At 46.6% G+C, this 14153-nt stretch overlaps 1 protein-coding gene across 1 annotated transcript in view; it reads left to right on the top strand.

The window, feature by feature from the left end:
• PLPP4 (phospholipid phosphatase 4) overlaps positions 1-13108 on the top strand; it is a 109711-nt gene extending 96603 nt beyond the window's left edge. Inside the window, exon 3 of the mRNA XM_044382564.1 lies at positions 12983-13108. Within this exon, the coding sequence (XP_044238499.1) occupies positions 12983-13108 (126 nt within the window). The remainder of the gene's footprint in view (positions 1-12982) is intronic.
• Positions 13109-14153: the final 1045 nt, after the last annotated feature.

Here is a 14153-nt window from a genome sequence, read left to right as displayed (position 1 = left end):
CCGTTTCCTTGTATCTAAGACCCATGCTTTCCTTTCATTTTGAGGAAGCTTGCTTCCATTAATCCTTCTCTTTCTGTCAACTCAGTAATAAGCTGAAAAGATGGCTTGCTTTTGTATTTCACTCAACATTTAGTTATTTCAGTCAGGATCTGTAGTCTGCCGTGCTGCTGGAAGTGAAATCCTGGGTTGGGGAAGTGTTAGCTCTCTCTATATTGGGAAAGGAGACTGAATGAGGGCTGAGAAGCAGACAGATCTGGGTCCGAGGCCGGCTGTGATGTTTCTCATCAGTTTCTCCAGCGTTTCTAACACCACCTTTCATTTGTACATTGAATTTCTGTTTACCACGTACTTTCACAAAAATCGTGTTTTTAGACTCGGGTGAGGCAGATAGTGTCGTCCCCATTTGGCAATTAGGTAAGACCGCTGGCAGGGGACACCACTGTGACGCGGAACCCTAATCTCATAACACCTGGAAGAGTTCTCTTTTTGTTCTATTTTGTGCTGTCTTGGAATACAGGATTTAAAAGAGCCCAGCAGGTGCATTTCAGTTTGTTGTGTTGGGCAAGTTGTGACTTGGATGCTGTTTTAAGGAAGATCGTCTGAGATCAGAGATAAGGCACAGGAGCTTCTGTTAATATGGAGTTGGGGTCATCCTCCTGGTACGTTCCCCAGCCTGGAAGCTCTCTGAACCCTATAGTTCGGGCATTTTTGTGGAGGCTTCATCATATAGTCGTGATTGATCATTGACCCTATTTCCAGCCCTTCTCTCCTTGCTGGAGAATGGCAGGTGCAGCTGAAAGTCCCAACCTTCTCTTCATGGCTTGGACTTTCTGGGTCTTTCTGGTGACCAGCCCCCATCCGGGAGCCCACCCAGATTCACCATATTAGAACAAGAGATGCCCCTAGTACTTACCACTTGGGAGTTTACAAGGGCTTCAGGAGCTGTGTGCCAGGAGCAGGGGCAGAGACCGATATATACGTTGTCTGTCATCTCACGTGTTCTCTTCATGTGTGAGCTGAGATCACTGATCAGGGCTAGTGTTGGGGGCGGGTCAGAAGGGGTTTTTCCCTAACAAATCATACTGCAGGCAGTATAACAACTCACAAAAGGTCACGTGCTTGGCAGATAGCTGGGCAGTAGCCATCATTAAAACTTCAGAGGCTTCTCCTGGATGCATGTGCCCCACGTATGTGCACCCCGGGCATATTCATGGCTACTGCCTTTTCAGTTGTTTCTGCAACATGTGCATTGCTCCTGAAATTTCACCATCAAATTTATGTTCTGCTACGGCCTTGAGAGGCAAAATAAAATTATTTTCCATGAAAACGTTATCTTGATCTGAATCTGGCCTGTGCTTTTATCAGCTTCCATAATGGTGTTATGGAAAAAGGTAGTTTCTCCATTTTGAGGGCCTATTTTTATATTTATGTTTCAGATCATTGTGGCATATAATCACAACAGAAAAAAGCAAAAGTTGTCTTGGCGACTTAGACCTTCTGTAGGTCAGGATGCTCTGATACGCAAAACCCCTTCCCAGCTCGGCGACTGTTCATAGCTCTCTCTAGGGTGAGCAGTACCATTTACGATTCCTAACAAGACTTTGTCATCAAACAGTGTGGGGTGTGTGGGGGGAGCCAGAGTGGCTTCTGTCATTTAGAAATCTTTATTCCTTCTCTGCTGACGCTTCACCCGTTCCCAGGATCGTGCCTGCAAGGACCGACCAAAAGACCGCCACCTTCTTCCCCCAAAGTCCCTTTCTTCCCAGCCGCTGGAGTTCCCCCCTGCACTTTTTTCTGCATTGTGCCTGAGTTGGTTGTGGGTTCCTTTTTTCCGAACAGAATCCTATTTGAAGACGCAGGACTGGGGTTACACAAGGAGCTTATAGTCCTCCGCCTCTTCTGTTTGCGTTTCCTGCCGCTGACATTTGCTTGCAGACTAATTATGAGCTTCTTGGTTCCTTTTCCTTTTCCCCATTGCTCATCCTCAAACAAGGCAATACTCTCATTCCTATCATCAGATGGAAATCTCGTCTGGCTCAGGAAGCTTAAGTATCACCCCGCCTAGAAATAGGGGATGAAGGATATGACCTTTCACGGCCATAATATTTTTCTGTCCCCAAGGACCTTGGTCTGTTGCCAGAGTACTTAATAGAGTCCAGTTATGTTTGTGAAATGAATAAATGGTCTCTACCATTTATATATTCATTTGGTTACCATGTATTGGTTACTTTTCTTGTCAGGCAGTGTGCTGGGTCCTCGGGCTTCGGCGGTGACCCTGAAAGGCCCATGCCTCCTGGGGACATCAAAACAGATTGGCAGTTAGCAGTGCCATAACTGCAGTTTTGCTAAGAAAATTATGATTTCTTGCTCCATTTAGAAATAATTCACCGTGGGAGTGCCTGAGTGGCTCAGCTGGTTAAGCATCCAACTCTTGATTTTGGCTCAGGTCATGGTCTCAGGGTTGTGAGATCAAGTCCTGTGTTGGGCTCTGCACTAGGCATGGAGCCTTCTCAAGATTCTCTCTCTCCCTCTGCCCCTGCCCCTCAAAAAAGAAAGAATTCGCTTTTAAGGGCTATATTAGCCTTCGGTCAATAATTTGACCTATCTGGGCCTCCATTTCTCATCCATAAAATGGGCCTAATACCTATGTCACTGACTGACTGTGTATGTGTCTGGAGGGTGGGGTGTGGTAAGGAAGAATTGAATGAAGGCCCCAGCTTGTCTCCCTCCCATATGTTATTCTGACCCAGTGCCTGACTCTACTCCCTCTCCATTATTTGGTGCATATCTGCCTCCTTCTTTTGTGAAACCTTCCCTGCCTGTCAGATCTGTAGCCATTTATTCACTATGCACATTTATTGAGCACCTAGTGAGTGCAGGCATGGGGAACACAGCCTCTGCCCCCATAAAGCTTCAGAATCCAGTAGAAGGGAGGCAGTTGCTAGGCAATCATGTAAACAAGAAGAGTGGTGTGAAGTGTTTTGAAGGACAGGTACGAGGTATAGTAAGACCCCATCACACCTGCTGGGCGGGGGCAGGGAGGGTCTTTGGAGGTGACATTTAAACCGAGACCTGAAGAGTGAGGAGCAGTTAGCTAGGCAGAGAAGGGATGCCCATCGCTGTGCTCCCATAGAGCCCCGGCCCAGCTTCCATATTATCCGACCATCCCTTCCTTTTATTACTTTGTTCTTTCACTTGTATTTATCGAGCACCCATGACTTGTTGGCACTGTTCTTGGTGTGGGGCATATAATGGCAGGGGATGCAGACACCGTCTTGGTCATGGAGCCATCCTGGTGCCACAGAGTTCACATCCTTGTTATCTTGGTGCATGCATTGTCTTCCTTTCCTCTTGCACACTTGCAGATTCACTTGGGAGACAGCATCATTTTGAGAAAGAGCATGAGTGAGAAGGCAGAGGGAGGGGGGAAAGGGATCAGACCATCACCGAGAGCCTAATGCCTGCCAGGCACTCTGTCCAACATATCGTGGACACGCTGTGATTGGTTCTCCCAATCACTCTCTTGGACAGCTGCTGGTTTGTCCATTTTACAGATGGCAAGCCTGACTTTTAGAAGTTAAGCACCTTGCCCTAGGTCACACAGATAACAGGGGGTGGGGTCAGGACGCCTACCTAGGTCCACTCAGCTGTGCTGCAGAGCACTTCTCACCCGTGCTTAGATCCTCACTCCATCTCTGACTAGCTGTAGGTTCTCAATTCATGTCACATCTCTGGAGTTGTATCCAGCGGGTCTCGTTGGCCACCTAGCCTCCTGGAGTGGGTCAAGATGGTCCTCTCCATCCCCCTGGAGCAGACGGTCAGGCGATGCTGGCTTCAACATTCCTAGGCTCAGCCTGTCTTCCCCAAGCTGCATAGGATCTACCCAATCTCCTTTGGTCTAACAGATGTCTTGCAGTTTCTCGCCAGCACAACAATTCTTATTAAATCTTAAGGCTGATGGTACTGAGGTGGGTCATTCTTCCTGAGGCTGATAGCCACTATGACCATGCCTAGAATCACAGGCGGTTCAACAGCAGGGTTGAATGACGTTAGCTCCTGGATCCCGGATAACCGAGGTGGTTTTACAGCCCCTTCCTTGTCTGTCCTCCACGCTCCAATTTTATTTCCTCCATGGAGCTTCCCTTGTTTTTCCCAGTTTTTCTCTCCCAAACAAAACTCCTCCAGGGCAAGAACTGGGTCTTATGCATCTTCCCATCACTGTGGTCCAGCGAAGTCCCTTGTTCCTTGAGGCCATTGATAAATAGGTGTTGAGAGAGTGAATGAAGGAATGTATGACAATAATATACCTTTGTGCTAAGTCCTCCCTTCAGTCAGCACATATTTATTGGGGCCAGTCACTGTGGCGGACTGTCCAGATCCAAGGGTGAGGAAGGTAGCATAAGTCCTGCCCCCATGGAGATTATAGTCTAGTGGGATCTATGTCTGCCTGGTTATACAAGCAAAGAAAAGGAATTATGTATAGATGCTTACCAAGATAAATCAGGACCTAAATCCTTTCCTCTGAATTATCTAGTTGAATGAATTGATACTTTTGGAGTTGTTGAATTGTATTGATTGTGATGAACTCTTGTCCTTAAAAGAAATTTTAGAAGAATCATTGATGTAAGATAGACTTTTTGCCTCCTACATTTGAGCAAAAATAATCTCATGGGTCCTAAACTGGGGAGAAGGCAGGCTATTTTAACAATCACTATGGGTATTGAGTCTGTTCTGTAGTTTTCATCAAAATTGACCCTTGAAATTGTAACTCTGATTGGGTAGTTAAATCAGATGTCAATGATCTTCTTTCTGTCTTCATACAGAATAAATAGCTGTAATGCCTCAAGTTCCATTGAATGGTCTTAGGCTACAGATGCACTGTGGGTCCACATTCTCACTAGGATTTGTAGCCAACTACTTGCATCTTTTTTTTTTTTTAAGTAAAATCTCTTAACCAATATCTTAGAGTATTAATGAATCTAGCTTGTCATAGAAAACAGAGTGAGCATCTTGGCTTGTCTGAACTGTGAATTAAGAAACTATGAAGGAGAAACTAGTCACGTGACATCAAAGTAGGTTCTGACACATTGAAGCTTGTTTCTGGGGAGTCCTAGGAGAAAAGCTGGGTCACTTAGCACAGTTGCAGCCTCCCGGCTCTCTGACCCTCTCATCCGAGAGTTTCAGGCATCCTGCAAAGTGGAATCAGAAAGATATATCCACTGACTTAGCTCCCTGAGTCTTCAAGTCTGTTCATTTTGCCAGCTAAGATCATTTTATATCTACTGAGAGCCTTGCAGGCTGCAGAATTATAGCAGCCTGATACCTTGCTCTAGAATTCTCTCAGAGCAAGCATGCAGTTATATAACTAAAGAGCTGCAGATTACAAGAGTAGACTTCGTGAAGGCGTTTCTTGCAGAAGGGAACTTTACAGAACCAAGACTATGGGTCAGGCAAGTGATCACTTGGTGCCAAGCACCACGCTAAGCATTTTACAATTCCTCATTAACTTATTTGCAAGATAACTTTGTAAGGCAAATGCTACTAACCCTGTTGCACAAACCAGGAAACTGAGACCCTAAGAGGCGAGGCTATATGGGAGTTAAGTGGCAGAGCTGAGACCACACGGGTTTGCCTCAAAAACCCACACTCCTCAACAGCACACAATACAGATTTTCCTCAACTTGTAATGGGGTTATAGCCTGACAGACCCATGGTAAGTTGAAAATATCATAAGTTGAAAATGCACGTTAAACACCTAACCTACTGCACTCCATAGCTTAGCCCCCCCCCCCCCGAATGTGCTCATAACACTGACACTAGTCTACAGCTGGGCGAAATCATCTAACACAAAGTTTATTTTATAATCAAGTATTGAATCTCTCATGTGACTTATTGAACACTGTGCTGAAACGGAAGAACAGAACGGCTGTAAGCGTGTTCGTTGTTTGCCCTGGGGATCGCGGGACTGACCCGGGCTGTGGCTGGTGCCGCCGAGCATCACGAGAGAGGATCGTATCACATCACAACCATGGGAAGAGGACAAAATTCAGAAATCGAAGTATGGTTTCTATTGAATGCATGTTGCTTTCACACCATTATAAAGTAAAAAAAAAGAAGATGTAAGTAGCACCCTTTAAGTCAGGGACTGTCTGTAGTCCCTGCTGTTGAATGGATTTCTTAGTTCTCAGATCCCCTGTGTCACTGAATTTGCTGTTGCTGTTGGTTTAAACAAAATCACCCCAAGCTCAAATGCTTCTTTGCCCTGGTGTGGAGAGCAGGGACAAATTGGCTTGTGTAGTTTTCAGCTCAGGCATGAGGGTGATTTAACCAGTCGGCACTGGAAGACAGGGGTCAGGTGACCTGTCAAATTGGCAGTTTGGCCGCGCAGTTTGTCCTGTTGGCCCACAGATGAGGTTCGTTTGGTCTGCACTGTATTAATTTTTGATGTTGCTAATATATTAAAATGGAGACATTTACCACATATATCGGGATTTCCCTCCTTTGCCAGAAGAGCAAAACTTCTAGGAACACAGAGCCCGCATTTCTACACAGCAGACACCAGCTGCATCTTTTAAGCGGCAGGTGCTCCCGGTCCTCACCACTCCCAGTTATCACCCCGCAGTGAAGCCAGGTGTTCATTGTCATTTACCATCACAAATGAGCCATTGTTTTTTTTTTTTTTTTTCCAGAAAGTGAAGTGTTTCTTATCTGAGTGTCTAGCAACAGTGGAGTAATAGAAGGTAGACCAGGAGGGTTTTCTTCAAAAAGGTGCCTCAAATACCAGTTACTTTACTCCTGTTCCCTATGTGCCTGACCCCCAGGGGCATGACTTAGTGGCTCTTGTGGTTCAGCCTCTCATTTTACAGAGCACACTAAGGCCCAGCGAGGGAAGGTGACTTGCCCAAGGTCCTGTATTCAGTTAATGACAGAGCCACGATGAGAACTTGGATCTCTGACTGCTGGGAGCACTGTCCTGGTTGTAAGGAGTGTCTAAGTACTGACCAGACGTGCTCATTCCCACGTCCTGGTTTTGGATGGTCTTACAGAGATGCACTGACGTTCTCAAAACACCCTTCAGTATTAAGATTTATTCAGCCATCTGGTATTGGTCTTCTCCCTCTTAGAGAAGAAAATACTAGCTGGTTGAGCATCATAAAATGGAAAATTTGTACAGATTACCTCATCAGGGTACAATTCCATTTTTGGTGCCAGGACTGATCCGTTTGTCTGGAGAAATTCATTAAAATTAGCAAAAGTGAAAAACACAACACACAAAGCAGGATCTGTCATGATTCTTATCTCATTTTATTTTGAAAGCTTTGTGTGTGTGCACGCCAGTTTTCTTATTTCTGGCAATCATTGGGGTCCGAAGGTGGTCTACTTGCTTTCAAAGTCAACGGGGGAAGGCAGACCACATTATTTCACCTGAACTAGCTCCATAAATAGAACTTCCTTTGCAAAGGAAGAGTTGTAAACCTGTGGCAATTCGTCTGTGAGGGTGGGAGAACCAGTGATTCCCTTTCAGAATTCCCAGGCAGGCAGAGAGGCCTGGGCAGGGCGGGTGCCTCGTGTCAACGTCTTGGGCCCACAGCTTGTATTGTGATGCTTTGCTTATCTCCTCTCATTGAAGACCATGCCAGAAGTGAGCCTTGAAAGTGCCAGAAACAGGGTGGGGAAATCATTCTCCTTCATCTGCTTCCTAGTTGACAGGCTCCAAGAACATCTTTGCTTTTCACAGCCAGATCAACATATAAATATTTACAATCGGCTGTTTCTAGCTCAGAAAACCTGCTACAGGCTCTGAAAGCAAGGGGCATATGCTCTTCCCCATAGATCACTGTGAGAGCTTGTGTGTGTTTCAAACTTTGGAGAGCAAATAAACGAGAGTTGGGAGCCCCAGGGACAGGTGGCATCTCAGTATCATCTTGCCCACTGGCTTGGGAGTGTTCTAATCGTATTTCTGTTGTTCATAATGGTAGCAAAATATGAACACGTTTCCCCTATTTTATGATCTCCATCTTCTGAAATGTCCACTGCCTTGACTGCTCTGCTCTCCGCTACCTTTCTTAATCGTGCTGGAAGCAAGCGCTGTGTTTCAGGGGAGAGGCAGACAAAATGAACAGGGCCTCACTTGTTCCACACGAGCGTAAAGGGTTTTCAGCTCTCCAGTGTCTCAAGGGCATGTTTCATTGAGAAGAGAATAGGGTGTTGCTTGGCTGGCCTTGGAAAGCCTTTCTTTAAAAACTTCCCTGTTTTCTTTTTCTCCCAGTTGAATCGAATCTGAGCCTCAGTGAGCCCCAGGATCCGAGAGCTGGATGGCTCCCCGGAGTTTACGTCCTGGTCCCAAACCTCCAGCCTCACAGGAGGAGATGGGAGAACAAAATGTGGGATCCTATGACTTCAGGGCGGTTTGGCAGAGCCTAGTTCTAACTCGGACAGTGTTCAGGAAAGCAGGAATGCAAAGTGCCCGTGGTGTCCACAGCTCTGATGTGCCTCCCAGGCCACAAGGCAGAGCCCCAGAAGTCCTTTGCCAAAGGACGCTCTGCTGGCTCAACAGCTGTATAAATGTCACTGAGAAAGGTGACAAGCATAAGGTTCAGCGTGAATTTGGAGCCTGTCGTGTTACCTAGAAAACTAAATGCACATAGTGCTGCTTTAAAAATATTGCCCGGGGCGGCGCCTGGGTGGCACAGCGGTTAAGCGCCTGCCTTCGGCTCAGGGCGTGATCCTGGCGTTGTGGGATCGAGCCCCACATCAGGCTCCTCCGCTGGGAGCCTGCTTCTTCCTCTCCCACTCCCCCTGCTTGTGTTCCCTCTCTCACTGGCTGTCTCTATCTCTGTCAAATAGATAAATAAAATCTTTTTTTAAAAAAAAATATTGCCCAGGGGCCCAATAGAATATGTAGAAGAACGGCAGCAGCTGCTGGATGCCCACAGGGTCCAGACTGTTGAACCCAGCCTTTAAAATGCCTTTGATTCCCGGCTCCTTTTCAAAGCAGCAGACGCTCCCACACTTTGCAGGGCTGCAGTGTGCGTCCCGGGGCATGAGAGAGAGGACATTTCACCTGCTCCCCAAAGAATGAGGACCAACCTGCTGCTGCCCAGATGGGCCAAATTCGAGTTCCGGGGGGACAGGGAGGTGATCTAGTGCAGTCCGGGGGTCTGGCCTTGAGCTGCCCGCCCCAGGTCTTGACCTTGGATGGTTTTCAGTGGCCCCTTCCCTTGACCGTCTTGTGCCTCGAGGCTCAGGTGGCATTGGCTGCTTGAGCTGGGACTTGTCTGTCCTAAAGTCTCCGGACCAATTGTTTTATGGGGACACAGACAAATTCCTTCTCATCATCTACCCTGTACTCATTGACTTCCTTTTTTTTTTTTTTTTTTCTTTTCTTTTCCCAAGAGATACCAGTTAGGCAACACTTAAGGCTGCCTCTCTGATTGAAATCTTGGAGACTTTCATCCATAACCCTACACAGCCGCAGGACAGTTCTTTTATGCTCCCACATTCAGTATAATTAGCCAGATAGACCTGCTAAGCTGTCTGGTTTGAATGAATTCCATTACTCCTCTGTAAGAATGCAGGGTGAGGCCAGTACCCACCAGAGCCAACTGTCCAGCCTCCCCCTCCCATTCTGCTACCTCAGGGGAGGGTGTCAGTGAATCGAAGAAGCAGAGTAACGTGGGTAAGGACGGGAAATTAAGAACCCATTGTGCTTGCTAGGATGGTGGCCAAATGGGGCCACTTTCGAATGCCCGTAAGTCACTTAAACACCTTCCATCATGGCAAAAAGGTAGAACAGGCCTGGACAATGAAGCTCCTTACATATTCTTATTTTAAACAGAATATTTAATATGTATTGGCACTGCTTTGCTGTTTATTTAAGTGCTAATTATTATTCAAAAATGTTTAAGTGCTTCATTTTTATTCCTGAGATAAACCTGATTTAATATTCTGTTTAAAAAGAAAAAAAAAAAAACTACCCTCTCACCTTCTTTAAATTTGGTTGTTGAAAACGTTCTACTTTGGCATAAGCTTATGTTTGGACCTGGGGGATCCCTTTTAAGAAGACACATTTTTGGGGTGCCTGGGTGGCTCTTTCGGGTGAGCATCTGACTCTTGATTTAGGCTCAGGTCATGATCTCAGGGTCCTGGGATCCAGCCCTGCACTGAGTGGAGCCTGCTTAAGTTTCTCTCCCCCACTTTGTCCTGCCCGACCCCCACTTGCGCTCTCTCTCTCTTAAAAAAAAAAAAAGCACATTATCAGAGATAACTTGGTAAAGCTGCAGTTTATTCATTTTTATGTGCTATAGCCATGATTCTCTTGAACCTCCAATTTGAGGTCCTGCTTTTTTTCCTTAACGCGGTACCGGGAGTATTGTCCGCAGCGCTGTGTGGGCACCGTGATTTGCGTGGGTGCGTCATGGTCCACTGAACGGAAATATCACAGTTCGCTTCTCTGTGCCTCTGCATTCACCATCTTCCATTGTTCTATAATTATGAATAACTCGACCAGAGTATCTTCTAGAGCTCTCCATAGTTTTGGATTATTTCCCTAAGGTAGACTCTTCTAGAGTCTTACAAAGAGGATGACTGTGTTTTAGGCCAGGCCCTCGGAGACTGGAGAGTGCGCACAGGTCTTGCATGGACCTTGAGAAATGCAGAGTCTAACTCAGCAGGTCTGGGCAGGCCTGCGTTGTGCATCCGTAACTGACTCGGCGACGCCGAGGCTGCGGCTCGGGCTCGGGCAGTCTCCCGAGTCGCCGGTGGACTGGCACCCAGAGTACTTGCAAGAACGGTTTTACCAAGTCCCTGTGTGGGCTGGCTGCCGAGGAGTCTGCCGCCCAGGGGTATTCTCTCACCAAGAGGAAAGCTTTGATTGGGCTGGTGTCTAGAGAAGGCAGGGACTGTGGCTTCAACGAGTGTCCAAAGCTCAATCCCGGCTGGTGTTAGAATCACTCAGGGAGTACGCATGCACACACTCCCACACTCACATATACGTATGCGCACACTCATGCACATACCGTACATACACAGACTCACACACTCAACACATACACACTTCTACACATACACACATACACACTCACATACTTATACACACACATACATATACTCACATATGTACACACTCATACACATACACACATACACACTCACGTACTTATACACACACATACATATACTCACATATGTACACACTCCTACACATACACACATACACACTCACATACTTATACACACACATACATATACTCACATATGTACACACTCCTACACATACACACATACACACTCACATACTTATACACACACATACATATACTCACATATGTACACACTCCTACACATACACACACTTATATACATTCATATATGCACACACACACTTGTACATATCACACATACATACACATACATTCACACTCACATATACACTCACACACACATGCATACTCACATATACTCACATACACACATACACACTTATACACATATACACATACGCACTCATACGTATACACACATACTCACATATACTCACATATACACACACATACACACTCACACACATATATACACTCATACATACCTGATCACATACACTCACACACACTTGCATACATGCACACATATACACTCAAGCATGCACATATACTCATATACACACACATATACACATACACTACATACATATACACACATACTCACATATACTTACATATATACACACTCATACATATACACATATACTCACTTATATACATTCACATATATGCACACTCACACACTTGTACATATCATGCATACATACACATACACTCACATACACACACATGCATGCTCACATACACTCACACACATACTCGCACACGTATACACTCAAACATATACACTTATACTCACATGTACACACTCATACATGTACACACATGCACACTCACATACTTATACACATATATACTCACATACACTTAAACATATACACACTTATACTCACATATACACACACACACTCATACATGCATTCACACACATATACACCCACAACCCCCCCACACACACACTCCCACTCCCACGTAATACACTCTCTCACACTAACACACACACGCTCCAGACCAGTAGGCCAGCACCAACAGAATGTCCAGCAGCGAGACCTGACTACCAGGATTTTCTAAAGCTTCCTAGGTTTTTCAGGTTTTCACCTTCCTACTCCACGTGTAGCCATGGTTGCGACCATTCTAAGCCCACAGAAGACCTACCATAAATCTCGCTGAGTTCCAACTGTGTTTGAACCTGACTGGGTGAGAAGTCTGGGGATTACACATGCTACACCGAGCCTCCACGCTTTTGACCATGGATTTAGCACAGTCATGAGTTGTCTTTGCAAATCTAAAGATCAGTAACCATGATTTTTAGGAGAAAACAAGGCACTTGTCACTGCCAACCTCTCCATCAAAATCATTCCTCCATAGCTGTGCTGCACCCATCTTACCAAGAGCCCCCTAAGCCCCCGAATCCCTTCCTTTCCCTCGCTCTTCAAATCTCAGCAGTCATCCCGGTCTTGTGTTCTAACCCAACACATTATATTAAAATCCTCTCTTCACATGCTTATGTCTTTGAACCAGACCTTGAGCCCCTTAACACAGAGACAGCATCGGATGCCCTTTGTTAGTCCCCCACCTGGAGTAGTGCCTATCTAGCACATAGTAGATACCCATTAAATCGTTGAATGAATGAATGAATGAACGAATGAATGAATGAAATAGAATAAATTTTGATCACACACAAGCCGGAAGGTCATTCTCCTTGTTAAAAGTTTCATACCAGCATGGTTCTAGCAAGAGCACAGATTGCCTAGATGGTGCCTGGTGCCAATATGCCTTGGCCCTGGGGCGTGCAAGATGGTAGACAGGATGCCCAGGACGTGCTGCGTCTCTGCCACTTACCACCTGCTAGTGTAACACCTGCTGTTTCTCTTTGGCAGTTGCCTTTTCTGGCCTTGGCTTCACGACGTTCTACTTGGCTGGCAAGCTGCACTGCTTCACCGAGAGTGGGCGGGGGAAGAGCTGGCGGCTCTGTGCCGCCATCTTGCCCCTATACTGCGCCATGATGATTGCCCTGTCCCGTATGTGTGACTACAAGCATCACTGGCAAGGTGAGTCCCTGCCCAGGGCCTGCCTAGTCCTCACGGTAGTCTGACACTCTCCTGCAGGGATGGGTATAGAAAGGTACCTATTCAGGGAGAACCAAGTGCCCACCGTCAGACCAGAGTAGGCTGAAATAACAGCAGATACAGTTTTAAGGAAAACACGCCTGTTCGTGTGAGCGCTGGCCTCCATACTGCCCTTACTGGGGATCGAATTGAAGCCCTTCCTCCTCCTCTCTGCTCAAGTCCCGGCAGGTAGGCAGACCCTTGGCCTCAGACCCAACTGTGATTTCCCTGCTAGATCCCTTGCCTGAGTCTTCAGACTTGGTGCCAAGTGGTTTTTGGCTCCTTTCACATCTCACATCCGTCCCACAAGGACATACTTCTCACCACAGATGCACTTCCAAAGGATGGGTCCGGCCCAGGGATCAATGCCAGCAGCGTTCTGAGCAGCTGCTGCGAGGCTGTTGTGAGGCTTACCTATATGTATGAATCCTGGAGTATCTGAGAAAAGGGAAAATAACAGACAACAATTGAGGGACTGGATTAAAACCACACCATGCCTTGTCCTCCTGCAGATAAGCTGCAGCTCACGGCCTGCCAGAACGTCAACTAGCATCTGCCACAGCACGCAGGGAGCAGAGACAGAGGTGGTGTCTTGGGGCCTCCCGGAGCGCAGGACGTAGGGCCATGCTTCCCACAGGGCGATCCTCAGGGTACCTTGACCAGGCCACCCTGAGATAGGAAGCCAACTGTGGGGGTGGGTCTGGAGTGGTGGCCAGAAGTCTGCATTAACATGCAAGTCGGTGACTTCTGATCAAGGTTGAGCAGCTTTGGGGAAGAGCTCCAGTGGGTCAACTTTAAGCAAATACACTGAATGATATATGTTCCCAAATCCAGCTTCCCATGATCTGAATGGCTTTCCAGGATCAGCCTGTGGCCTGCCCCTCCTCTGCCTTGCCTGTTTCCTGCTGCCCCCAGGCAGTTCCCCTCCTCCCCCTTTACTGTC

The sequence above is a fragment of the Ursus arctos genome, unplaced genomic scaffold, assembly GCF_023065955.2.
Source record: "Ursus arctos isolate Adak ecotype North America unplaced genomic scaffold, UrsArc2.0 scaffold_7, whole genome shotgun sequence".
Taxonomy (NCBI): domain Eukaryota; kingdom Metazoa; phylum Chordata; class Mammalia; order Carnivora; family Ursidae; genus Ursus; species Ursus arctos.
The sequence above is the reverse complement of the archived record's forward strand: the minus strand, read 5'-3'. Positions and strand labels throughout refer to the sequence as shown.